This window comes from Mus musculus, chromosome 5 (assembly GCF_000001635.26).
Source record: "Mus musculus strain C57BL/6J chromosome 5, GRCm38.p6 C57BL/6J".
Lineage (NCBI taxonomy): Eukaryota > Metazoa > Chordata > Mammalia > Rodentia > Muridae > Mus > Mus musculus.
The window spans coordinates 140,647,177-140,673,941 of NC_000071.6; the positions used below are offsets into that span (position 1 = coordinate 140,647,177).

At 52.8% G+C, this 26,765-nt stretch overlaps 2 protein-coding genes across 26 annotated transcripts in view; both read right to left on the reverse strand.

Annotated features, from left to right (window-relative positions):
• The window catches only part of Ttyh3 (tweety family member 3), a 28,495-nt gene extending 26,600 nt beyond the window's left edge, over positions 1–1,895 (reverse strand). For 2 of the 6 annotated variants that reach the window (NM_001308040.1, NM_175274.5), the window contains exon 1: positions 1,529–1,855. In NM_001308040.1, coding sequence (NP_001294969.1) covers positions 1,529–1,651 — 123 coding nt within the window. In that variant the 5' untranslated portion in view covers positions 1,652–1,855. Of the gene's footprint in view, positions 1–1,528 lie in introns of all 6 variants that reach the window. The other 4 variants (XM_030254907.1, XM_030254905.1, XM_017321177.2 and 1 more) reach the window with 3 other exon arrangements.
• A 13,481-nt stretch (positions 1,896–15,376) lies between these two features.
• The window catches only part of Iqce (IQ motif containing E), a 39,851-nt gene continuing 28,462 nt past the window's right edge, over positions 15,377–26,765 (reverse strand). For 12 of the 20 annotated variants that reach the window (XM_006504742.4, XM_006504741.4, XM_006504744.4 and 9 more), the window contains 6 exons: positions 24,631–24,750; positions 24,168–24,289; positions 23,291–23,391; positions 21,846–21,944; positions 18,832–19,032; positions 15,377–18,317 (listed from right to left, as the gene is read on the reverse strand). In XM_006504742.4, coding sequence (XP_006504805.1) covers positions 18,190–18,317; positions 18,832–19,032; positions 21,846–21,944; positions 23,291–23,391; positions 24,168–24,289; positions 24,631–24,750 — 771 coding nt within the window. In that variant the 3' untranslated portion in view covers positions 15,377–18,189. The remainder of the gene's footprint in view (positions 18,318–18,831; positions 19,033–21,845; positions 21,945–23,290; positions 23,392–24,167; positions 24,290–24,630; positions 24,751–26,765) is intronic. The other 8 variants (XM_030254853.1, XM_030254858.1, XM_030254856.1 and 5 more) reach the window with 5 other exon arrangements.

Genomic DNA, 26,765 nt, shown 5'->3' on the forward strand with positions numbered 1-26,765 from the left:
GGCTGGGTTCCACACCGTGAATTATTCAGTGGCTAATTCTGCTCCTGGGAGAGGAGGCAGGAGGGAGCGTGAGTCAGAGGCCTCCCACAGTGGAGCAGCAAAAGCAGGCAGGACCAGGCTCAACTGGGGCCACAGAGCTGCGGGCCCATAGATCTAAAGACCTACAGAGCCGGGCCTGAACCACTCACTACCTTCAGATTCCCAAGAGCTGCAGGGACTGAATCCTCACCCTTTCCCTGTCACTAGCAAGTTCCTCCTGCAGCAGAAGCAGGTGGCAGCCCACTGACCTCAGGAAATGCTACCTGGCTGCCCTGTGTGCCAGTGGACCATCAAAACTGACCATCAGGCAAACCCTAGGAAGGCAACTTTCCAAGAATAGCTCATAGAGTTCTTTCAAGAAAGAGCATAACAATACCATCACACAGTAAGAAAACCACACGTGTCCCTCCACCTCACCCGGGCCTGGTCTTCCCCACAAAATCCCCAGGTGAGGTCCTGGGTCCCGGGTGCATCTCCTTGCTGTCTTTCAGGACTCAGGTTTTGCTCTACCCCTCACACCTGTTCTAATCTGCTCAGGAACACCATCAGCTACTGGAGCTGGGGTCAGGTAGGCAGAGAGTGGGAGCAGGGACAGTCCTGTGTTCTCTCACCCTCAACTTCAGTAAGATGAGGATGGCGGCAGAGATATTTGGCACAGCCCCAGGAGTACTTGATTCCCAGGCTACTGTCTGTCCCAGGAGCCGCCGGAGAGAAACTGTGAGGTGCTTAGTGACCAAGTGGGCTGATCATTCTTTTTTTTCTGGAATCTGGAGCAGGAAGGAAAAGCCCACAGCCCTAGTCCCCCTGCTCTGCACTCAAATGACAGTGGTTCAGTAGTGGGGGTGGTGCTGGGACTTGGCAGGACGCCAGACTTAGGGCTTCGCAGGGAGAGGGCTGCCAAGTGCCCCATGGCCCCCAGCCCAGACGGAGGCCCACTCACCCCACTTCAGCCAGGCCTCATTTTCCACCCTGGGTAGAGAGACTGCTGGCACCCTGGTTTCCCACAACCACACGACACCCTGTGTACATCCCACAGCCTGACCGTGAAGCAAGGGGTCATTAGCAGCCACAGAAGGCTGGCGATGGCCCAGGCTCCTCACCCACCAACAGTCTGGCAAAGGGATTCCCTAGCTGGGGAAAGAGAACGAGGAATACCCTCCTGCCTGAACCCAGGGATCCAGCCTTGGCTAGCGGGGGCTCTGCTGGGGAGAAGCTGACTGCCCAAAGGATGAAGACGGGCCTACCAGGAACCCATAGGATCAGAAGAGGGTCTATCAGGGGAGGGAGGCAGCTCCGTCAATCCGGATCGGAGGCCCTGGTGACACAGAGGGGCTGAACACCTTCCAGGGGGTGTTCGACATTAATCCCTGGAAAGGTTATCAGTGAACGGGAGGCGACTCCTAGAATGAAAGGGGATGGGGAAGCTCCAGCTCCTTGGGAGGGGCCATGACCCGGGGCCCCTGACCCCGCACCCGGGGGCGCGCGTCACCTGCTGGTAGTCGGCGTCCTCGGGCCGGAATTGGCTGCTGGTGGCCTCCCACCGCAGGTCGAAGTGCGGCAGCCGGTGCAGGAGGCTCACCCACCAGGGCGCCGCGTAGCTGACCCCGGCCATGGCGGGCGGGCGGCCACGGGCGCTGCGCCGGGCTTCCCTCGCTGCCGGATGCACGGGGCTCAGGGACCCGCCGACCCCTGCTCAGCTGCCCTCATCGTGCCCGCTTCCAGGGGCCCTGGCCCGGCCCGGCTCGGCCCGGCTCGGCCCGGCTCGGCTGCGCTCGGCTCCGCTCGGCCGCCCGCGCCCGCCGCCTCTTTGTTCACCGCCGCTGCCGCCGCCCCCTCCGCGCACCCGCCCGCTCGCCTTCAGGCTCCACCCCCACACCGCCATAGGCCCACCGCCCTCAGGCCCCACCCCAACCGCCCTCCCGGACATTCGGCCCCGCCCCACACAATGCTATTGGTCGGCACCACGCAGACCCCGCCCATACCAGGGCAGTCTCTGCCTCCGGACTGCCATTGGCATTTCTCCCATAGGCCCTGCCCCCTGCGTTACCATTGGTCTTTTTGCCTACACCTCTCGGTTTAGGCAGGACCCTCAACCTCTTCAGCCATTTCTTCCCTGTAGACCACGAAGGCTGGAATCCAAAGCTCACGTGTAGCATCCTCTCCGACCCATGCCTTTGCTCTCTGGTTTGATCCGGTTTCCACGCAGCCCTCATAAGGACCTGCCAGGGAACCAGTGACCTGTCTCTAGGATGGACATGATCTGCATTCGGGAGCTGCAGCTGTGTGCTCTTGGGCGAATGACTTAGCCTCTCGGTATCAGTGTTGTAGTCTGAGAAAAGGCGTTGCGGAGATAAACCGAGTGTGAAGTGCTCAGAACAAAGCCTGGCGCATAAGCCATAAAGCCGCGTGTAAGGCGATAATGGGCAGATAGATTGAATACCCACCTGCTTTAATTTCAGTTATGGAACCAGGGCCTTACGCATGCAAGCCAGGCACTCTACCACCGACCTAAATCCCCAATCCCCTGTTTTACTTTTTCTGTCGCGGGATCTCTGTAAATTGCTCAGCCTAGCCTCAAACTTGGCAGTCCTCTTGCTTCAGCCTCCCAGGTACTGGGATAACAGGCCTGAACCGCCGCACCTCACTTGCTTGCATCATTCTAAAGATGCAAAAGGAAGATGTAAAGAAAGTTCCCTGTATCCCATCTTGGAAACTAGGCTACTGGTCAGGACACAGCCTATAGAAAGGTCATGGGGGCAGGGGGGCAGTTCTTGCTTCTCCCCGGGTGGAGCGAACATATCCACTTGGCTCTGTGCACTCACAACCCTGGGGCCTTATGTTCTTAGAAACTAGACACATGCAGCTTCTCCATCGGCTAGGTAGCCTCACTCCTCAGCTGGACAGTGGCTTCCTGACAGACCTGTCTTTCAGTTCATGCAACTGCCTGAGGCATCTCCTTCCTTGCACTCTGGCCCGAGGGCAGGGGCCCTTTACAGAGCTGTGGGTTTCAATGTTCTGGATGGCTGGAGGAAGCTACCTAGCTGGGAATCAGCCTGCAGCGATAGGTAAGAAGTTCTTAGGCTTCTTACTCCAGGGCCACACAGCAATGGCTGTTCCCCCTCGCCCCACCCCCAGGCCGAGCTTTCCTCCTAGTGTCAAATGAGCACTTGCCAGACAGAGTCAGTGCAGCAGGTGAGATGCCCGCACCTGGCTAGATTTCCTGTAGAGCCGAGAGTAGCTCTGCCCCCAGCTCTGCCTTTAGGAGTCCAAAGATGAACAGTAACATCAGAGACGGTCATCACAGGCTGGGAAAGTTTCTGGCCTCTGCTTCAGCACCTCCCATAGAGAGCCCTGCATCCTTGCTTAGTCCCAACAACAGTAACTGATGTCCAAGGTTCATACACATAGATGTGAGATCTGGGAGTTACCTCTCCCATCACCAGAAGTCTCACCAAAATGGAGATTTTCTTCTGATCAGGCTACAATACCTGTGCATTACATACTCACTATGATGGACAAATTTCATACCCCCAAAAGATGTGCAAAAGCCAGGTATGAAGTCACACACCTGGGCAGCTGATCACAAGTTTGAAGCCTGGTACATCACATTGCAAATCTGAAGTCAGCCTGGGCTAAGCTTTAAGACCTTATCTAAAAAGGGAGGTGGAGGAGGAAGGGGACACAGGAAATGTGCTAATTTTGATTCATTAGTCGTGTGTTTGGTCAGTGAAACCCTTTCCTGGGGACAACTCCTGAAGGAAAAGTTACAAGGGTCTAAAGTAGAAGAAGCAGGGAGGGTGGCTGAGCAGGTAAAGGTCTTGCAGCCAAGCTTGATGGTCTGAGTTCAAGCCCACCCTCCACATGGTCTCCACGGGAGACTCCACACATTGTTCCTCTGACCACCAAGTGTGCGCTGTGCACAGAGTAAAAAATTAATTGTAAGGGCTGGAGAGATGGCTCAGCAGTTGTAAGCACTGACTCTTCTTCCAGAGGATTCGGTGTCAATTCCCAGAACACACATGGCAGCTCACAACTGTCTGTAGCTACAGTTCCGGGAAATCTGACACCCTCGCACCAGCATCCTTGTAGGCAAAACACCAATGCACACACTAAAAATGTTTTTAATGTAATAGAGAAAAGGTTCCCTGATACACGGCGTCGAACAGGACAGATAGCACGTCCCTGGTGGAACTGAGTCCCCACCCTAATGCTGCTCCGTGAGTTACCGCAGAGAGGAACCTCAGGAAATTGGCAGCCTGTCTCCCGGGAGAACGGGAGTTAAAAGAGAGAATGCCAAGTAGTGGCTGTGGGCACAGGGCAGGAAGGAAGGCCCTCCACCCTGCCCACTTTGGCTAGCTCTGTCTGGCCAGAGCTGTGGTTATTCTTCCTGCCCATCGAAGTACAACTATGGCTGGAAGCTGGACTTTTGACCACTCTCTAGGAAGAGGAACTGAGGCCCAGGTCCCACCATTGTCCAGGAAATCCAGAGAATCAACCGCCAGTCAGGAACCAGCATGGATTGGTGTCAGGCCACCAACCCTTCCCTCACCAGTTCTTCACCTCTGAAGCTTCATCAAATTGGAGATTTTCTTATGATCTGGCCACAATGCCTGTGCACTACATAATAACTCACAGTGATGGACAAACTGTGTTCCCCAAAAGACATGTGCAAAAGCCAGGTGTGAAGTCACACACCTGGGCAGCTGATCACAAGTTTGAAGCCTGACACATACACGTTGCAAATTTGAAGTCAACCTGGGCTAAGTTGTAGGACCTTATCTAGAAAAGGAGGCAGAGATCCACCTGCCTCTTCCCTCCTTTTTCCCTCTCTTCCTTCATTTGCCTCCAGTAGGGTTTGTGAGCCGAAGACACTCAGTAGGTAGAGGGCTTGGTTGTGCAAATGAATGTGACGCCATTAACATTCATGCAAAGGCCAAGAGGGAGGAGGCAAAGATAGTGGCTCCTGGGGACCTGCTAGCCAGCCAGTCTAGCCAATTGGTGAGAGATCCTCATGTCAAAAATAACATGGAAATGATAGAGGAAGTTACATGATGTTGACCTCTGGCCTCTATACCCATATACATGGGTGAATGTGCATGCACACAAATGTACATCTTTACAAATTCCACTCGTACAATTTTTTTAAAGGCAGGAATAAAAAAAAGTCTACATAAGCCAGGCATGGTGGCCATACTTGAGAGGCAGAGGTAGGTGGATTTCTAAGTTCAAGGCCAACCTGATCAACAGAGCAAGTTGCAGGAGATCCTGGGCTACACAGAGAAACCCTGTCTTGGAAAAAAGAAAAAAGAAAAAAAGAGTCTGTGTGGAGCCAACACTGAAGATTGAGTACCCAGAGGGAGCGCCTTTGCAGAAACATTTCAAACAGAAGACCCAGGGACTGAGGTCAGGAGTCCTCTGGGGCTATCCCTCTAGGAAGGGAGGTGGTTGGTCTGAGGCTCCTGAGAAGTCTCAAGACCTGCAACCAGTGGGAGAAAGCCAGAAGCCAGTTGTATATGTCCAGCCTGGCCCAGCCCCCAGATGTGGGGCCGCAGCCAGAACAATGGAATTCCCTGTGTTTGGATCCCATCCAGTGAGGTTCACAATTCTGGAATCAGCCCTCACCAGCACTAGGAGGGACGAGGAGAGGACTGGAGGCCCAGATTGGCCCTGTGCGTGCTGACATGTGGCAGGGTGACACTCGGGTCACACAACTGTCAGGATTACCTAGCCACCGTGAAACACTCCAGGATAGCCGATGCGTCCTGACCACAGAATAGGCACAGGGACATTTCTTTTTAATCTGGCCATGAGGGCTGGTGTCTCTGGAGTTTGGAGAGACGCCAGCCAGCCAACACTGTCTTCAGAGGCCTGTGGAGCCATCAAAACACAACCTGAGCCAGCAATGACAGGTGACAGCCTCATCTAACCTTCAGAAAGTCAGTGGGAACCAGTAAGTCAGCCAGAGGCCTCAGCCCCACAGAGCACTGACTCAAGTCCTATGGGCCCAGCAGCAGATCCCCTCAGACAAAGGTAGACACAGCCTGGTACTGTCCCTGAGGCCACATACCTGTCATCATAGCCACTCAGGAGGCTGAGGCAGGAAGATCACAGCTTTGTTCAAGAGATGCCTGGACTTTAGAGTAAGTTCAAAGGCAACTTGGGCACCTCAGACAGACCCTTCTTAAAATCAAAAAGAAAAAAGAGAAGCTGGTTGGTGGCACACGCCTTTAATCCCAGCACTCAGGAGGCAGAGGCAGGAGGATCTCTGAGTTTGAGGCCAGCCTGGTCTACAGAGTGAGTTCCAGGACAGCCAGGACTACACAGAGAAACACTATCCAAAAGAGAGAGAGAGAGAGAGAGAGAGAGAGAGAGAAAGAAAAGAAGAGAAAAGTAAAATAGTTAGCATTATAACTCAGTAGTAAAACACCTACCTAGGTTTGGAGCATGGCTCAAAGCCCTTAGAACATACAAGGCCCTGATTTCAATTTCCATTTCGACAACACACACAGAGACATGTGTATACACACACACACACACACACACACAAAGAGAGGGACTCCGGCACACAGAGACATGTGTACACACACCACACACACACACACACACACACACACACAAAGAGAGGGACTCCGGCACACAGAGACATGTGTACACACACCACACACACACACACACACACACACACACACACACACACACACACACACACAGAGGGACTCTGGAAAGGCAAAGATAGGCTTTCCTGCTGTCTTGGAGGTTCTTTGAGAGTCAGGAATTCTCACAGGCCTTGCTCCCCACGTCAATATATTAGAAAATGGAACCTCACCCTCTGTGAGTCTGAGGGAAGTAAGAAGTTCTAGGGGGTTTTAGATGAGGCAGCCTGGCCAAAACAGGGGGTCCCTGGGTCCCTGGGTCCCTGGACTCCACTCGACAACAACAAACCAACCCAACCGAACAAAACACTGCACTTAAGCTGTCCTTGCCCACTTAAGCTGTCCTTGCCCGTGACTGAGGGGATGATTTATCTGGCCTGGCTTTGAACCTAGAGGGTGCCACCCCCGAGACAGATGGAGACAGGGCTCCCAGGAACCCCTCCTCCTTCCTGTAAGCACTAGTGAGGAAGGTTCTGGAAGCTGCCTTGAGGGTAGCACGCTTACTCATCTTATTCAGAATGAACTGTGGGGCAAGGAGGTGGAGCCCTTTATTGATCATTTGGGGACCTTTGGGCTTTACGAGAGAACCCTTAGTGCCATCTACCCCTGGGCTGCCTTGTCTGTACGCCCAGCATCAGCCACGGCGAAGGAGCGGCTTCCAGAGCCATGCGAGTCTGGCCTCAGCCTTGTGGCCTCATGCCTGTACTCTGAAAAAGGAAGGCCTCATTCAAGGTCAGGGTCAAGGTCCGACTCCGGAACCCCGGCAGCGAAGGCCATGCTACTCCCTTCTTTCTCTGCCCCTCCCTTGATGGTCTTTCTATGACCTTGCAGGGCCTCATAACCAAGTCCAAAGTCCCCAGAACCAGTCTCATCTCTGACAGGCTCTGCCTTTTCCCAGGCAGGGCAGGCAGTGATTGATGAGAAAGGCCAGGTGTGAATGTTTCTAGAATACCTAGGGCTGTACAGGTGGCCCAGCTGCTTGCTCACAAGCATCCAGACACACAGCAGGGCATGCTACCTAATTTACAGATGGAGAAACTGAGGCTCGAGTAATTCACCTGCTCTGGCTGCCCTGGCCAGGTGGATCCTCACCTGGACTCTATTGCATGTGGGCCCTTTCTCCCAGAGTGAGCTGGCTATGAAGTCAGGGCGTTCTTTCAGATTTCTAGGGTGAAGTTGGGCACGGTGCTGGCTATTTTTATGTCAACTTGACACAAGGTAGAGTCATCTGAAAGGAGGAACCCCATTTGAGAAAATGCCTCCATACGATCCAACTGTAGGGCATTTTCTTAACTAGTGATTAGTGGGGGAGGGTCCATTCCATTGTGGGCCTTGCCATCCCTGGGCTGGTAGTCCTGGGTATTTATTTATTTAATGTATTTGAGTACACTGTCACTCTCTTCAGCCACACCAGAAGAGGATATCAGAACTCATTGTAGATGTTTGTGAGCCGCCATGTGGTTGCTGGGAAGTGAACTCAGGACCTTTGGAAGAACAATTAGTGCTCTTAACGACTGAGCCATCCCTCCAGCCCCAGGGCTCTTTAAGAAAGCAGGCTGAGCAAGCCATGAGGTGCAAGCCAGTAAGCAGCACCCCTCCATGGCCTCTGCATCAGCCTCCAGGTTCCAGCCCTGCTTGAGTTCCTGCCCTCACTGATTTTGATGATGAACCGTCACATGGAACTCTGAATAACCCCTATCTCCTCAAGTTGCTTTTGGTTATAGTGTTTTATCACAGCAACTGTAACTAAGACAGGCATGTTGATACACGCCGCCGCTCCATCATGCCAGCATTTGGGAGGATCAGAAGTTTGGGCTGCGGGAGAGCCTGTACAAACAGCTAGAGTGGAGGTGCGCTCTGAGGTCCCACTCCAGCCTCTGTAGATCTTGCCATAGCCTTTCTGCTTCTCCAGGTCTCCGTGGGCCACTGGTGAGATGGCTCTGGAAGAAATCACAGAAGAGAACTGCACAGAAAATCCATCCATTTGGATCGGGGCATTGTGATGTATATCTTTAATCCCAGCACCCAGGAGACAGAGGTAGGATAATCTTAGTTTAAGGCTAGCCTGGTCTACATACTGAGATATATTAGCAGGACAGCCAGGGCTATACAGAGAAATCCTGTCTCGAGAAACAAACAAACAAACAAACAAACAAACAAACAGTTCTCAGCCTGGGAGTGGTGGCATATGCCTTTAATCCCAGCATGCCAGAAACAGGTGGATCTCTGTGAGTTCGAGGCCAGCCTGGTCTATAGAGCTAGTTCCAGGACAGTCAGAGCCACACAAAGAAACTTAGTCTTGAAAAACAAAACAAAAGAAAATGTTCTCTCATCTGAAGCTGCTTCCTCAAGGTTAGGCCTCTCCCCATCTTAGCCAGCAGCTTGGCTGTATCCTGCCTCCCATGCTGGGGAGTCCTAGTGGGCTCCAGTGGGCACTGGGAGTGGTCATCTTTCACAGTCCCCCACCCTGCTCATTCACTCTCTCTAAACAGTGGACTCCATCATTCTGCCGGCACTCTGTTCCCACATCTCTCGGGGTCTGATCCAAGCTCCCCAGGAGGATTCCCCACACACAAGGACTCCCCACACAAGCCCTGGCCTCCTTCCTGAGCTCCAGGGTCACACCGTGCCCATCAGCCATCTATATGTGTATTTCTTTCTGTGTTCCCCTGTCACCCTATTCCACTCCATTCGTTTGCTTCCAGCTACACGTGCATCCATTGTCTAGCCAGCCAGCTGCCACCCACTCCTTTTTCAGTCCATCCATTCCACCATAGGCCTATCCATCCATCTCTACATGTACCCATCCACCCATCTATCCTGTCCATTAGCCAACCTGTCATCGTCCATCCATCCATCCATCCATCCATCCTTTTATCCATATCTCCAACCATCATCCTCTGCCCACTCATCTTTCTATCCGCTTACCATCTATCATACAACCACACATCGGCTCATTCATCTGTCTACCCTATGTCCAGCCTTCATCCATCTCTGTCCATACACGCATCCATCCCCACCCCCCACAGGCATCTTTACATCCACCCACATCCATCTCTCAGTCACACACACATCCTTCCATCCCTCACCTTCCATGCACCCATGCACACCTTCGTTATGTAACAAAGGCCGCAGGAAACAGTAACAGTAATCGTTTCGATTTTTAATTTTTTTTTTAATTTGCCAAGCTTGCCCGAATTTTGGTTTTTTAATTAATTAATTAATTTTTATTAGATATTTTCTTCATTTACATTTCAAATGCTATCTGGCCCTGGCATTCCCCTGTACTGGGGCATATAATCTTCGAAAGACCAAGGGCCTCTCCTCCCACTGATGGCCGATTAGGCCATCCTCTGCTACATATGCAACTAGAAACACAGCTCTGGGGGGTACTGTTGTTCCTCCTATAGAGTTGCAGACCCCTTCAGCTCCTTGGGTACTTTCTCTAGCTCCTTCATTGGGGGCCCTGTGTTCCATCCAATAGATGACTGTCAGCATCCACTTCTGTATTTGCCAGGCACTGGCATAGCCTCACAAGAGATAGATATATCAAGGTCTGGCGAGATGGCTCATCGGGTAAGAGCACTGTCTGCTCTTCTGAAGATCCTGAGTTCAAATCTCAGCAACCACATGGTGGCTCACAACCACCCATAATGAGATCTAACGCCCTCTTCTGGTGTGTCTGAAGACAGCTACAGTGTACTTACATATAACAACAAATAAATCTTAAAAAAAAAAAAAAGATAGCTATATCAAGGTCCTGACAGCAAAATCTTGCGGGCATATGCAATAGTGTCTGGGTAATTTTGTATTTTTATGTGTGTTTCATCTGCATGTATGTCCATGTGCTACACACATGCCTGGTGCCTGCTAGAGAGAGACAATTGGAGTTACAGACTGTTTGTGAGGCACCGTGGGTGGTCCTCTTAACCACTGAGCTTGGGCCCTTCCAAGGGATCCCGGAGCACACAACGGCTGGCTAGTTGCTTCTCTCAGTCACACACACAACATCTTGGAAAGGCGAGGGAACAGAGACTGGAAATTGTGCTTCCAGACAGTGGCTGGCGTGTCAGCAGGATCAGCTAACAGCAGGTGAATACGGAATGGAACCCGGGCAGTTCTGGGGGCAGAGCCTCTCCTTTGCCAGGACTGGATATCACTTTAAAAGCCGCTTGAAGCTTGCAGCCAGCAGTTATGTTGTGGGTTGTGAACAGGAGCCCCGATCATCTCCACAGGCAATCTTTGGCTTGGGCCTGGAAGGAACGGTCCTGATGACAGCATACCCCATCAGAGGCCTTTGCTTTGTTGTTGTTTCTGGGGGGTGGGGGTGGGGACAGGTCTCATTCTGTAGGTCAGGTTGGACTTTTTTTTCTACTATATTTATTCCTTGAGAACGTGATAATTGTATGGCACGGAGTTTGATCATATCTACTCCATTCGCTACTTTTAACTCACCGATCCCCTCACCAGGTTGCTCTCCCAGTTTCATGTCCTCTTCCTCAAAAAGAGGAACGCTGTTCTAACCCAGCACATCCATGTATACACGGGGGTGAAGCCATCAGCTGGAGTAAGGCCAGTCAACGGGGAGTGGGGGGCACATCCCCAAAGAAAACTCTCTCCTCAGGCAGCCAGGTTCTGTATTTCTCGATCCTCCTGCCTTAGCCTCCTAGGTGCTGGGGTTATGGGCAGCCATATCTAGCTTAAAGACAAAAGTTAGCCTTGGCTGTCCTGGAACTCCCTCCATTGACCAGGCTGGCCTCAAACTCAAGAGATCCACCTGCCTCTGCCTCCCAAGTGCTGGGATTAAAGGCGTGCGCAGCCACTCAGGTCTTTTTTTTCCCTCCAAACCAAAGGAACTGTAGATGTATTTGCATCTGAATATTTGCGTACAGGTGTGTGTGCGTGCATGTGTGCATGTGCGTGCACATGTGGAAGCCAGAGGTCAACTTCACCATTCACCTTGGTTTGTTTTATTTTGTTTTGTTTTGTTTTGTTTAGACAGGGTCTCTTACTAGCCTCAAGTTAGCCAAATGGGTGGGGCTGGCTGGCCAGTGCTGCTCAGATATTTGCTGTTGTTTTATTTTTGGAGACAGTGTAGCCTTGGCTGGTCTGGAACTATGTAGACCAGGCTGTTCTCAAAATCCCAGACTTCTGCTTCCCTCTGCCTTCCAAGGGCTGGAATTAAAGGCATGATCCACTATGCCTGGCTATTTTTGTTGTTGTTTTTGTTGTTGTTTTTGTTTTTATTTATATGAGTACACTGTAGCTGTCTTCTTCAGACACACCAGAAGAGGGCATCAGATCTCTTTAAGGATGATTGTGAGCCAACATGAGGTTGCTGGGAATTGAACTCAAGACCTCTGGAAGAGTAGTCAGTGCTCTTAACCTCTGAGCCATCTCCCCAGCCCATTGTTGTTGTATTTTAATGCACATTCTAGGAATTGAACTCAGGTCCTCCTGCTTGCTTGGCAAACACTTAACCTACTGAACCATCTCACCAGTCCCTTGCATGTACTTTTGTATATACACATGCTACCATGTTTATGCTTGTATTCCTGCATGTGTATACTTGTGAGCACACTACAGTTTTGTGACCATGTGCCCATCTGTGTGCACACATGCGTTTGTGTGCACATGTTGCTTGCTATGCTATGCCATTCACAGGATCAGGAGCAGCAGGCTTGGAGTCGAGGTCGAGCCAAATTTGGGCACTGTACATGCTGAAAGCCCCCAGGTATCCAGAGGGGCAGATGCTAGGGACAGTACCTGAAAACACCTCACTTAACAGGAAGTAGCCGAGTGGAGTGGTAGAAGCAGGAGGGTGGGGGCACACGAGGAGGAGGCGGGACTTCAGGTAGGTCAGCCCTGGCTCAGCAGCCAGCCCTGTCCGAGGGAAGCATCACATGTGCCAAGGGAGGGGGCGGATGGCAGCGGCACTGGCAGGGAACGGCCTTTCTCATGTATTATGTCAGCGGTGCCCCCTCCCCGCCTACGCCACAGCCTCTCTGCTTTCATCTCTTAGAAGCCGGGCCTGGGAAGAGAGGAGCTGAGAGGAAGAAAGCCGCAGGCTGGGTCCCATGAATGGCCCCCAGGAGCCCTGGCACACACTGGACTGTTCTTTGAATCCTGGCTGTTCTGGGCTTAATTAACGGGTAGCTCAGGGGCACCCCTTTTCTCCTTATTCAGAGAGCCCCAGCACCATGGAAACCTTTTCCAGGGTCCTCAGGCAGGCACCGACTAATAGGGCTGTCCCTCCAGCTGTAACGGGGGCCAACTTGAGGGAGCCCATGGGAAGGCATGCTAGCCAAAGGCCATTAGTGGGTGCCTGTGCAGACAGGCCAGCCTGTTCCCTTCCTCATCATTCCTATTCTGAACCTGACAGCGCTGCCAAAGGGAGCCAGGGATTCAAAAATCTTTATTCTGTGTTCCCTGAGGACTTGGGGAGATGGCACATTTAAAAGCATCCTGGTCAGGCATGGAGTCACTCTCCCCAAACCTGAAGAAGGTGTGTGTGAGCCAGGCAGGGTGGGGCAGGCTATATTCCTAGCTCCTTGGGAAGCTGGGGCCAAAGGATCCCTCATTTAAGGCATGTCTAGGCTACAGGCTGGGTTCAAGACCAGCCTGGGTGACTTGTTAAGACTGTATTTTTGGTTTTTGTTTTTTTCCCCATTAAGGAGCCAGGGAGTGACAGTAAGAAGGCTCAGTGGGTTAGGGTTTTGCTGCCAAGTCTAATGACCCAAGTTCAATTACCCGGTATCAGCACAGCAGAAGAAAAGAACTGGTTCCTGCAAGCTTTCTTCTGATCTCCACAGGATGTTATGGCATGCATATACACACACACACACACACACACACACACACACACACACACACACACACACATTCACATTATATTTTTACCAAAGGCCTGGGACATGGCTAGGTAGATAAAGAACTTGCCATGGAAGCCTGAGGACCAGAGTTCAGATCTCCAGCATAGATCGGTTGGGTGAGGCAGCACACGTATGAAACCCCGGGTGGGAAGGCAGAGAGGCTGATCCCTGGATGTTAGCCAGCCCTCGAAACTGCATCAATGAGGTCCAGGTCCATGAAAGACCCCGTGGAGCCTGGACAGATAGCTCAGCGACTAAGAGCACTTCTTGTTTTGGCAGAGGACTGAGGCTCAATACCCAGCACTCACATGGTGGTTCACAATTGTCTGTTAATTCCAAGTTCCAGGGGATTCGATGCTCCCTTATGACCTGAGGTACTATTATGTGCAAGCAACATACACACTCACTTGAATATCCACACAAACATGAATATATATATATATATATATATATATATATATATATATATATACACATATACACAAAAATGTAAGTGTTCTCATTATTTGTCTCTCACACACGCACACACACATACACACACACACATGCACATACACACACCCTGACATGCATACACATGTATGCACACGTCCGAGGACAACTTGTGCTTCTCTCTTCTACCCTGTGGGTGAAGGCTGAACTCAGGGTTTCAGGCATGGTACCAAGAAGTGCCTTTATCTACTAAGCCATCATGCTGGCTATAAATTACAATATTTTTTTAGCTGGGTGTGGTGGTGCATGCTTTTAACCTCATTCCAGTAAGTACTATCTAGTTAAACCCCATTAAAAAAAAAAAAAAGGCCAGGGGACCCAGTCCCCACTGGCCTGAGCCGTTCTGAGTTTCATTTCCCAGCTTGTGGATGCAGGCGCTCTGACAGGTGCCTGCCCAGCTGCGGCCTGCACTGGACAGGTTAGTCGAGATTGCAGTATGGCTGCTGTATGCAGATCCCCGTGACCCCCAAGTAGGTAAGAACCTCAGGAGAGGGCCACAGGCTCCATGTCAGCCAGCCGTCTCTGGCCCTCAGAGCTTCCGAGCCACCCAGGAACGTATGGCTTCCCCCTCCCCAAGGAGGAATTTGCAATTAGTTTGACCAGGATATACTGGAATTTTTATTTAGATCTCAAAGTTGAGAGTGCTTTCCCGGGAAGGTATTTATAGGTTTAAAGACATCTGTTCTGCTCCAATCTTCCCTCTTTTTCTAATGATTGGTCTCTTCACAGAGAGGGCTCTGTCTCTGTGAGACTGAAGGCACAGTCCTCTCTCCCCTCCTCGGGAGACAAAAATAGACATTTATCAGACAGAATCCAGCCGGCACCTGCAGTCAGGGTCATTCAGGCACAGTCGCTCCTTGAAACTGAAATGAGTGGACCTACAAAAAGCTCCCATGTGCTGTGGGGTTTTACACAAACGCCAGGCACAGGGCCCTGGGAAATTAGTTCTGGTTACCCATCAGGCGGCCTACAGGGACTGTGGTCTTGGTGGCTTCAAGCCCCTCTGAATGTGGCATGACCATGCGGTCATACTGCATTAAGACTGCACCTTTGGGGTTGGAGGTGTGGCTCAGTGGTAGAGTAACAAAAGAAGGACCTGGGCCCCATCCCCGGCGCCATATAAAAAAAGCTCACTACAGAGTCTGATTCCGATCTCCGCAGGTTTGCTCCCACCCACACGCAGCTCACTGATGTCTGTTTTGCTAGTTTTGGGAAGCCTGGTTTGTATCAGCCTCCTCTCTGTGCTTCCTCCTCAGCTGCATCTGGTGGGTGGAGGTGAAACAAGGGGAGCAGAGGGGAGCAGAGTTTCCCAGATCTTGCTTTTTTTTTTCATAGGGGCAGCATCTTCAAGGAGGATGGCTCCAGTCTGTTCCTGGCTTTTGAGGTCCCTGCTGGCTTCCTGTGCACTCTCCAGAGAGGCTCAGAGCCTCAGGCAAGCGCGTGTGTAAACGTGAGCGGTGTGCGTAGCCTTTCACTTTTTCAGCTCTGCGCACAGGTCAGCTACAGCAGTGAGTGAGGCCTCGGTCAGCAGACTGACAGCCACCCATCGGGCGGGGTCACAAAGCGAGCACGGGCTCTTTTAGAGATGAGCTACCTACCAGCCTACACAGAAGGCTCACTCCTGCTCTTTAAGCACAAGGTGATGTGGAGCTGTTGCTGTGGAAATCAGGGCACAGTGACGTCACTGACCCAGCTCTGCACATACCTGGGCCTCCTTTGGTTCTGAATGCTGAGGTCAGAGGTCCTTACAAAGGTCTCCACTCCTACTCACCCCCAGGGATGAAGTTTGCTGCTTCTTAAGGCCCCACTGCCAGTCCACAGCTGGCTGCGTCCAAGACCAGCACACTCCCAGAGGGCTTGGCCCAACCCACAGCCTCTACTCTTCTTCCTCTTTCCTCGACCCACCCCCCACCCTACCACAGTCCCTGGCAATTGGCATATACCTCACCCCTCAGTAGTTTTTGTTTTGCCAATGGCCCTGGCTGGCCAGTCAGGCTTGGAGAACTTGTGCCTACACAACCAAGCCAAGCACAAGGACTCTTGTCTTACAGATCAGGTGCCGTTCAGGCCGGCAGGACTTCCAGTTCCCACATCGGCTCCTGGAGAAGTCAGCGGGAGCTCACTGTACTGCCCCTGCACCCCAGATAGGCTACCACGCCCCCCTCCCCCGGGCACTTTCTCTGATGCAGACAGCCAGGGGCAGTCTGCTCTGGCAATGGCGCGTGGGTGGAGAGCACAGAACACAGGACGGACACCTGCCAAAGGCAGAGGCTTCAGGCTTCACCCTCATTTACTGGGGCAGCTTCAAGACAGGCTTTGCCTTTAATAGATGAGCTGCTACACCAAAGGATGGGAAGGCTACAGCTTTCCTGTGTTTCAGAGGCAGGTTCTTAGAAAACCCAAGTGCGGGGGCTGATCAGACCTCATTGCCCACTGGCCAGGCTGGGTGCACAGGTTGGCCCTGCAGCTAGAGTGCCATCTTGCATAACCCCTTCCTGAGGTGGAGCACCCCCCCCCAGGTGAAGGGGGTGAAAACACCCCACCCTGACTGTTTGCTCACTCGGAACACTCAATGCACAGATGGCTGCAGTTAAATAAGGGAGGGGACAGAGCAGTGGCACATGGACACTCCTGGCCCCGGGAAAGGTACAGGCACATGAGGGCCACCTGTAGCCGCCGTCTTGTGTCTTAGTGGGTGGTGTCTGAGGCTTTAAGGGGTGGCAGCAATCACAGGGAACACAGCCAAGTTCTGACAAGGAAGCAGATCTACAGAGGGCTCCAGGCGGCTGCTATGTGAGTAAAGTTACCACCAGTTCACTGAGAAACTACCTTGGCAGGCAGCCTCCAGGCCATGGCTGCGTTGTGTTTTGCCCCCTGGTGGAGAAAAATGGGAGGCAGCTGTCCCTGGTCCCATCAGAGTATTAGGGGTGCTTAAACCTTCCAGGAGCAGGTAGACAAAGCTGGGCCCTCCCTCTTCCTGGTCTCTAACTGGCAAGCCCAGCTCACTTCCTGAACGTCCTATCAGGCAAGTGTTTTGTAGAGAAGGGTGCCAGGAACTAAATGGTCCCCAAAAGCAAACCTCTTGGGGGTCCCCACTGGTCTACTCCAAGAAAGAACCTTATTAGGTTTTCCTTGAGACAAATCTCAGTTCTATGGGACCAGGAAGTTCCATCTCCAGTGACCTATGGAGACCACCAGCAGCCAGTCTAACAGGCACTCTGGAGGGGACACTTGGGCAGCAGGCCTAAGTTACATGGAGCCTGGATACTCCTAAAACCCTGTCTAAGCCCAAAGTCCCTCATTCTCACCCACTGCCAGGAGCTAATTTCACAGACAAGGGACCAACACCTCAAGCTGCCAGATGCTGAGGGTGCCAGATGGCACCGGTCACCTGCAGGTACCTCTGCACACCCAGTTACAGGGCTGTACTGGAATTTGTCCTTCCCTGAGACATATCTCCTCTGGGACAATGGGCTGCCTGCCTCCTGGCCCTGCTGCCTTGCCTTGTGTCTGGGTGACCTGAGCCATCCTCGGGCTGCTTCTCATTAGTGGCTGGACCACTCTGTGATGACGCTGCCTGGTACCTCTTCCCAGAGTTCATCCTCCTGGGGCGGGTGATGGAGGCAGTGGGGGAGAAAACCGGGAGGAACAAGGAGCCCATGGGACAAGGACTCAGTTAGGGACCCTGATGGCCATAGGTTCTTGCTGGCTCTTCTATGACTGCATCTTGCTGTGGGCTCGGGAGGCTTAGCTGTAGCACCTGTTAAGGCACTGGGCAGCAGCAGACCAGGAAGGCTAGGCCAACATGACAGCTAACAGTGCCATGTTAAGAGCAAGTAGTAGACTCTGTAAGAGTTCTCTTTGCAGGACTGTCTGCTGCCCTGGCCTTGAGGTGGACGTTATCTGTGGGCACTAGAAACACACAGGCTAAAGTGGGAAATGGAAGTGGGAGTTGCCCACCCTCCCCCCTCCGTCCCCAGAGAGTACAGAGCCACCAGCACCCCTCAAAGGCACGACACATAAGAAAATGGATGGCTGAGGTGTTCTGGAGTGAGGCAGGGCTCTTCCCTAGCAAGATTTAGAGTCCTCTGACTTGTCCCCAGCCACCTCACCTGGAGGCAATGGCTGGGGTCTTAGAACGGGGAGGGGCTTTTCTTCCTGGGCAGAAATGGCGAAAAGATAATGTCATCTGAGTCATCCGAGCAGATGTCCTCCACAGGTGGTGGTGACAAGGGCTGCAGTTCTGGGGGAGAGGGCTCAGCTGAAAGGAAGCAGAGGGGGAGTCAGCCACAGGGTGTAGACGGGCAGGGAGCCACACACACAGCCATCTGCAGTTCCTGGTACCCAAGACTGAAGGCTCACCCACACAGCCAAGGGCCCACCTTCAGAGCCCCCATGCATGACACTACAGAACCTCTTGCTAGCTCCTGCCCTTGAGATAGTCTGGCAGCTGCTGATATTAAAATATTTGCAAGCCTGGTGTGTGGTGCACACCTGTAATCTCAAGCACTTGGGAAGCTAGAGGAGGAGGGAGAGGAAGAGGAGGAAGAGGATCATACATTTGGGGCTACCCTGGGTCATACAGTGAGTTTGAGGCCAGGCTGGACTAGAGTAGTCCTACAGAGTAAGATTAGCTCAGAAACCAAGACCATGCAAAGGGATTCAGAACCGAGTGGCCACTGTATATTGCAGGTCCTGGCTGAACAGCTCCTACCCCTAGCCTGCCCTGTCTGGTGTGGAGTGGAGACAAGGCAGAGGGGACAGAGGGGATGTACCCAAGGATGGCCCTGCGCTTCTAGGGCTGCTGCTCCTTTCCTCACACATGGCATCCTTCATACTGGGCACAGCCTCCAGACTGGATGAGGACGGGCAGTCCCCGTGGCCACCTTGGGCGGAGTAGGGGACGGAGGGGGCAGGTTCAGATGCAGAGGTCTCCCTCAGCTCCTCCGAGGCACAGAGCTCCTTGCGGATCACTCCTAATGACGAGGGAGGGGAAATGATTGGTTACCGACTTCAGATTTAAAAAAGAACATGAAGATTCCAAGGCAGCCATGAAGCAGATGACACGGCTGTCCACCTCTTCCTCAACCGCGCCCACACGGTTCATGGAAACTGCAGCCTCCAGAGACGCTTAATGGCTGTCACCAGTCTTCTTTTATTGTATTTCATAATCTCTGTGTGTAGGCATTGTGTACCATGGTGCGGATGAGAAGAGCCAAGGACAACCAGTGTGGGGTCCTCACCTTCCGCCCTGTCTGCCTCAGGGTCCCTCTGTTGTTTGGTGCTGGTCTCTCCCTTCTCCATCTTTCTCAAGGGAGTTCTAGGATTAGCATAAAACTGACTGTGCCTGGCTTACCTGCACTTGGACAGGTCCTCCCAGACACACTTCCCTGAATCTTTTTTTCTCCTTAGTCATTTTTTTTTGGGGGGGGGGTATTGTTTTTGAGATAGGGTCTTGCTATGTAGCCCTGGTTAGCCTTAACTTACAATTCTCCTGCCTCAGCTTCTAGTTTCCTGGGGTTTTGGCCCGTGGCATTAGTCTTTATTTTTATTTTCCTTTTCTTCCTCATTCCTTCTGCGCTCTCTCACCTTTCCTCTTTCTCTTTCTCTTAAAAAAAAGGGGAGGGGGGGCTCGTTTTGATTCCATGTGGTGGTAGGTAGCACACGCCTTTGATCCCAGCACTCAGGAGGCAGAGGTAGGTGGATCTCTGAGTTCGAGGCCAGCCTGGTCTACAGAGTGAGTTCCAGGACAGCCAGGGCTACACAGAGAAACCCTGTCTCAAAAACCAAAAAGAAGAAATAAGTTTACTTTATGTGCTTAAGTGTTTTGCCTGCATATATGTCTATTCAACACCACACGTCCATTGTAGTTACAGAGTTGCTAGCGACCATGAATGTGGGTGCTGGGAATTGAACCCCAGCTCTCGAGAAGAGCAGCCCCTTCCTTTCTTTTATGAGACGGCCTCATAACGGGAGGCTAGCCTCAGTCACTCTTGTCTGCTCTGAACACTTGGCCCTCTTGCCTTTCCCCAGGCTGAAGGCAGGCACCACTCCATTCCATTTTCTTCCAAAACATAACCAAGGGCTGGGCGTGGCTCTCATGGCTGCACTGCCTGGGATGTCTTGGGAGGAGAAGGCAGGAAGATGTCAGGTAAAGGCCACCCTGGGCCATGGAGCAAGAGCCTGTTGTAACAACCAACCAATGCACAGCCCCAACACAATCAGCGCAGAGGAACTGGCCCTTCACTTTTCTCACACGGACATGATCCTGGCCGGGGTCAGGACCTGCTCAGCAATGGATGCTTCTGGGCCAGTCTACACAAGTGACAAATCTACCATTTAAAATTTTCATTCGACAAGAAGAGGAAAGGGCAGCATAAACAAACATCTCAGCCCCGACCAAATAATTTAAAGGTCAGCAGACATGGGACCAGTGAGCTCAGCACAGGCGGCCTTTTGGAGAACAGGCTAAAGCCTCCGGGAGCCTGGGATTGCAGGCTGGCGGTGGCTTTGGGATTCCGGTGTCTGTGTGCCTGCCTTCTCTGAAATCCCAGGGCTCACTGCGCTTTACAGACAAGGTTTGGAGAGAACAGTAAAGCTGTGGCACAGCTTGGGAAGTGACTGCTGAAGCAGATGCGAGGTTCAAGTGTGACGACAGGTTAAGCATGCTGTGGCAGGGGTTCTCCTAAACAGGCTCCTATGGGGCCCCTGGGAATTAAAGGGGAATGACTGATCCAGTTATAACTAGCTAAAGGTTGGGAGTATGACTCAGCTCTATGGTACACGTCTACCAACCTCCAACTCTGCCCCATGAAGGGCTGAGATGTCAGTGATAAAGCATCCTTTACTGTGGCTCAGTGGTAGAGGCCCTGCCTAGAATCCCCCAGGGAGGGGCTGGGGGCGTGGCTCAGTGGGAGAGCCCTGCCTAGAATTCCCCAGGGAGGGGCTGGGGGCGTGGCTCAGTGGTAGAGCCCCTGCCTAGAATCCCCCAGTGAGGGGCTGGGGTGTGGCTCAGTGGCAGAGCCCCTGCCTAGAATCCCCCAGTGTGGGGCTGGTGTGGCTCAGTGGTAGAGCCTCTGCCTAGAATCCCCCAGGGAGGGGCTGGGGTGTGGCTCAGTGGTAGAGCCCCTGCCTGGAATCTCCCAGTGAGGGGCTGGGGTGTGGCTCAGTGGTAGAGCCCTTGCCTGGAATCCCCCAGTGAGGGGCTGGGGTGTGGCTCAGTGGTAGAGCCCCTGCCTAGAATCCCCCAGTGAGGGGCTGGGGTGTGGCTCAGTGGTAGAGCCCCTGCCTGGAATCCCCCAGTGAGGGGCTGGGGTGTGGCTCAGTGGTGGAGCCCTTGCCAAGAATCCCCCATTGAGTGCCTGAGTGTGGCTCAACCACACTTCTTCTTTTTTTTAATTAATTTATTTATTATATGTAAGTACACTATAACTGTCTTCAGACGTCCCAGAAGAGGGCGTCTGATTTAATTACAGATGGTTGTGAGCCACCATGTGGTTGCTGGGAATTGAACTCAGGACCTCTGGAAGAGCAGTTGGACCTCTTAACCACTGACCCATCTCTCCAGCCCCTCAACCACACTTCTTTAGCAGGTGCAAGGCCCTGAATTCTATGGCAAGCACTTCAGAGAAAACAAAAACATAGGGTCAGGCTGAAGGCCAGCTAGCCACAGTCCCTGGGTGAGGTGGGAGTCAGCGTTAGGACTTAGTCTTCATTGTGTGCTCCTCTGCCGACAGAATTGGGGGCTTGCTCGGGAAGGTGCCGCCCTGACTGCCACTGTCACATTTACCTGAGTAGGGCTGCAGGTCAGGCGGTTCCTCTGCCTCATCTTCGTCCTTCGCAGCCTCCCCACTGCTCGCCTCGCTGTTCTTTCCTGATGGACCCCATTCTGTATAAGGCATGTCAGTCTTGGGCAGGACCAGCCAACCTATCCAATTGTTCCCAGCAACCACCTATCGCCCTGTCCCCGACAGCCAGACTTTCTTAGTCCTACGCCTGACACCCAAGGGCCATCACTCGCATGGGCAGAGCGTCGGCTGAACTTCTACAGCTAACACGATCCTAAGCCCCTAGCAGTCTCCTTGTGCATCCTCGTTCATGCCAGTCACAGGGAGCCACTGCTGTAACCCATCCACACGACAGTGGAACCCCAGGCTAGTAGACTGCATTGGATATCTCTCTCAGGTCTCTGCTCCTGAGGAGAGATGCCCCACAGGTAGGGGGCTTACAGGGACTACACCTCAGTGTGGGTCAGATCTTATAGCTGGTAACAGAGTCTGCCTGTGCCCTGGGCTTGCTTTTTATATATCTGTACATGCGTGTGTGCGTGTGTGTGTGTGTGTGTGTGTGTGTGTGTGTGTGCGTTCATATGTGGTTTTACCTTACTTATCATCTCTCAGATGCTGTCATTTATTTTTTGGGGACAGAGTGTCTCATTGGCCAGGAACTTGCTCATCTGGCTAAGCTGGCTGAGCCCCAAGGATCTTCCTGGCTCTTCCTCTCCAAGCACGAGTCACCATGTCAGGGGGGTTGAGATGTGGGACCTGGGAACTGAACTTGGATCCTTCTACTTGCCTTGAAGACAACTTTACCAGCTGAGTGACACGCCCGCTCCCCCTGCCAGCCCTGGGCTTCTTTACCCAATGTTTTCCCCCCCCCTCTCAAAAAGGGTTTCTCTGTGTAGCCCTGGCTGTCCTGGAACTTGCTCTATAGACCAGGCTGACCTCGAACTCATAGATCTGCCTGCCTCTGCCTCCCAAGTGCTGGGATTAAGGGCGTGAGCCACCAGTGTTTGACTTGTTGTTTTCAATGGGACCAGAGCCTCACACATACTAGGAAGTGTTCTATCAATAAGCTAGATCTTCAACCAGCTTTGGAGCTTTAATGAAGTAGAAAAGGGAATAAAAGCAGCGTTTCCCTAAACAAGCAGTCAGGAGAAGGAAGCCCTGGGGCTAAGGAGCCCTGAAGAGGCAAAGCCAGGTAAGCTTTGAGTGCACAGCTTTGCGGAGACACGTGGGCACAGGACCCATGTCACTGCTACCTACTGCCTGGACCCCTGGCCCCAGCTGTGGTCCCAGCAGCAGTGGAGGAGAGAGTGTCAGGTCTCTCACATAAAATGAACTTAGGTCGAGGCAGCTGACACTGGGGACAAGCCACTGGGGACTCAGCCTTCTTTTGGCTTAACCCTCGGAGGGCCACCTCCCCCTTGTGGCAGAACCAAGTGAATGGAATTACCGGGAGAAGCTCTGAGGGAGGGTGGGGAGGCAGATCCTGAGGGTGTCAATGAAACAGTTTCCCTCTGAGAGGACGCCGCAATCTCTCGACAGCAGCTGGCACTGGAAGACAGAAAGCTCTGGCTGAGAAGGCAGACCACCCCGGCCTGCCTGCCCTCAGCATTCGGCTCCATGGGGCAGCCTCTTCCACAGGTGAGACACCATGGACATGAGCCTAGGGCCCTGCCTCAGCTGGCCCTGAATCTGTGCCCTTTGGGTTCAGGTTCTCAAGGCTCATCCCCCCACCCCCACCCCCACTGAGCTCAGGATGGTCAGTCATATTGGTCTGTCTTTTTGAGATCCTCTTGCTAATAACCTAGGCTGGCCGCAAACTCACTCTGTAGCCCAGGCTAGCTTGGAACTCACCATATAGCTCAGGCTAAATCAGAACTATTTATGTAGCCCAGGCTGATCTCAGACTCATGATCCTGCTGCCTCAGCCTCCCTAGGGCTAGGATTACAGGTGGGTTCCCACAGTGCCAAGCTACATTTTTCTTTAAAAAGGGACACAATGTGAGCTCAAGCCCTCGGCACCCACACACTTATGGGCCCTGTTCCATGGGGTGTCCCCACATCTACTTGCTTGCCTCTAACCCACCACGGAGATGCAGTCTAGAAAGGTCTTCTCCAGAGGGCAAGAGCCTACAGCCTACACAATACCTGCAGGGAAGCAAGGATGTCCCAAAGGCCTACCAGTTGCCATGGTGAGCTGCCAGGCCGTGGCTCACACAGAGAGTGCCATGACAACATGCCATGTCCTACTGGAGTCCCGACTGGCCCTCAAATGGGTATCTGTCAGCCTGAAGTAACACAGCCCCAGGTGCCCGTGGCCCACTCACATGAACCTGGCCTGGGCCAGGTATCCACGGAGGATGGACTGGATAACGATGACAGCCTCCTCTTGTGTTGGGTTCTCTTCAGCCGGGGAGATGGGGCTTAGGACACGGGGCGCAGGAGAACTCTGCAGTCAAGGACAAGGGGAGAGAGGCCTGTTTGTGGTCTCCCACGCAAATATCTCCCAGGAGGGGGGCTTCCCAGCTGACCCCTAACTGCTCTCCCTCATGCCCCCCACTGTGTTCACTGTGAGGTGTGCTGGTTTGGACTTCAACGCTAAACTTGCTGGAGATGTATCAAAGGGGACATGCTGGGCTATCCCAGCACGGGATGGGCGGAGCACCAGGCACATCTGCTCAGGCAGGAAGGCTGGCAGGCCATAAGGGGCTTGAGATGACTCTGTTGAAGAAGTGCAAGAGAGGCTGAGGAGGGCCTGAGCAGCCAGGGTCCATCCATTCAGATGGTTACCTGGTTAAGAGGGCTGAGAAGGCCCGGCAGGCTGGGAGACCTGGAGTCTGGGACTTTGCTGCGTACAAGCTTCGAACGAGCTAGGTGTCCCCTGAAGGCTGCCTGGAGCACAGTCGCTGCCTGGCAGGAAAGAGGGAAGGACTCGGTTAGTAGAAGATGGTACTGGGTGAAGATTAAAGAGTGATGGAGAAAACTCCTCTCACCACTGTGTAACCTCAGGGGCATGTCACTGTGTCTCCCTCTGCCTCCTCTGAACCCCCCATGCTGGTGCATGCGCAGATCCCTCAGGGAGAGAAAGGCTCACGCTGGCTGTCGCCTCCCCCCGCCCCCCAAACAAATCCTGAACAGTGGAACCAGTTGCTAAGCACAGTTACATTAGCTGCTAATAATAGTTCAGACTTTACACGTTACTTTGGCTTTTCTAGTCAGGGTCTCGATGCATAGCTCTGGAAGACCTCAAACATGTGCTGAACCTCATGTTTTTTTGCCCCTCTGAGTGCTGGGATTGCAGATGTGTACCATCAGTGTCTGCTAGAGATGTCATGTCCTGGTATGTCTCTACAGCAGAGGTGATTTGTTTTATAGACTTTTTTTTCACACACATACTTCGCAGTCACAAAAAAGCTACAGTAAGATATTTTTCTGCTTTTTAAGTGTTGGTGTCTGAACCCGGGGTCTCCTGCATTCTGGATAAGCACTTTACTACTTAGCTACCCCCCTCCAGTCCTCACTGGGGGATTCTATGCAGGTATCCACCCTCTACCACTGAGCCACACCCCAGCCCTTGTGCAGATTTGATGCCATGAAGTTGCCAGCCATGCCTGCTCTTCTTAGCTCTTGGGGTGAATGGACGACCCCTGTACACAATGACCAATGAGCCAAAGTAAAGGGCAATAACTGAGGCCTGAGACATCCAGTCCCAGATGTTGGCTGAGCTCTGGGCCTGGCTTATGTTAGAACACCTAACAGCTGGACAGTGTCTGGGCCGAAGCCTAGCTCCAAGTGAGCTCATCTAACTGGCAAGCTACAGAGCAAGGATGGACTTCTGGGCAGGAAGAACCACAAGGAAGAGGGCTTGACAGTACAGGCCTGCGCTGTCTCAAATACTTAGGACCGAAGATGAAGAACGGAGAATCACAAACAAATTCATGGGCCAGCCTGGACAACGTGGTAAAACCTCCTCTCAAAATAAAAGTACAGGGAAGGCTGCAAGCATGGTTTAGCAGTGTAGTACCTGACTAGAATCCAGCAGAGAGGGGATGGGGGTGTGGCTAGGGTTGGGGGCGTGGCTTGGGGCTGGGGGCATGCCTGAAGGGCTGGTGTGTGGCTCAGTGGTAGAGCCCCTTCCTAGAATCCCCCAGGGAGGGGCTGGGGGCATGGCTCAGTGGTAGAGCCCCTGCCTAGAATCCCCCAGTGAGGGGCTGGGGGCGTGGCTCAGTGGTAGAGCACCTGCCTAGAATCCCCCAGTGAGGACCTGGGGTGTGGCTCAGTGGTAGAGCCCCTGCCTAGAATCCCCCAGTGAGGGGCTGGGGGCGAGGCTCAGTGGTAGAGCCCCTGCCTAGAATCCCCCAGTGAGGGGCTGGGGCGTGGCTCAGCGGTAACACACCTAGAATGTAGGAGGTCTCAGTAACAAGTACCAGTGTTTTACTCCAATCTCACTGTCACGAGAACCTGCTTTTCCTTTCTGCCATTTCTCCTATAGGGACTACCCTGCTGTCCTTTCCTGTCTATCCTGTGGGGGACACCTAGGCTGTAGGACGGCAGCCCTAGTGCTCAGGACACCTCGGTGCTCCCTGCTTCACAGCACATGCGTCCTGGTGCCTGTGGCTGGCCATGTGGGATTGCTCAACTCAGAACTGAACGTGGGAATGGAGGAAAGGCTGTGTAAAAGAATTTTTAAAATGTGAAGTTATTCAGGTGTTCCGTTTTATGCTTCTGTTACTGGTGTATTTTAAACTTTGTGTTGGAGTTTGAATTAATTTCCTGAAAAGTCAGGACTTAAAAGAAATGCCTTTAAGGGGCTGGAGAGATGGCTCAGTGGTTAAGAGAACCGACTGCTCTTCCAGAGGTCCTGAGTTCAACTCCCAGCAGCCACATGGTGGCTCACAACCATCTGTAATGGGATCTGATGCCCT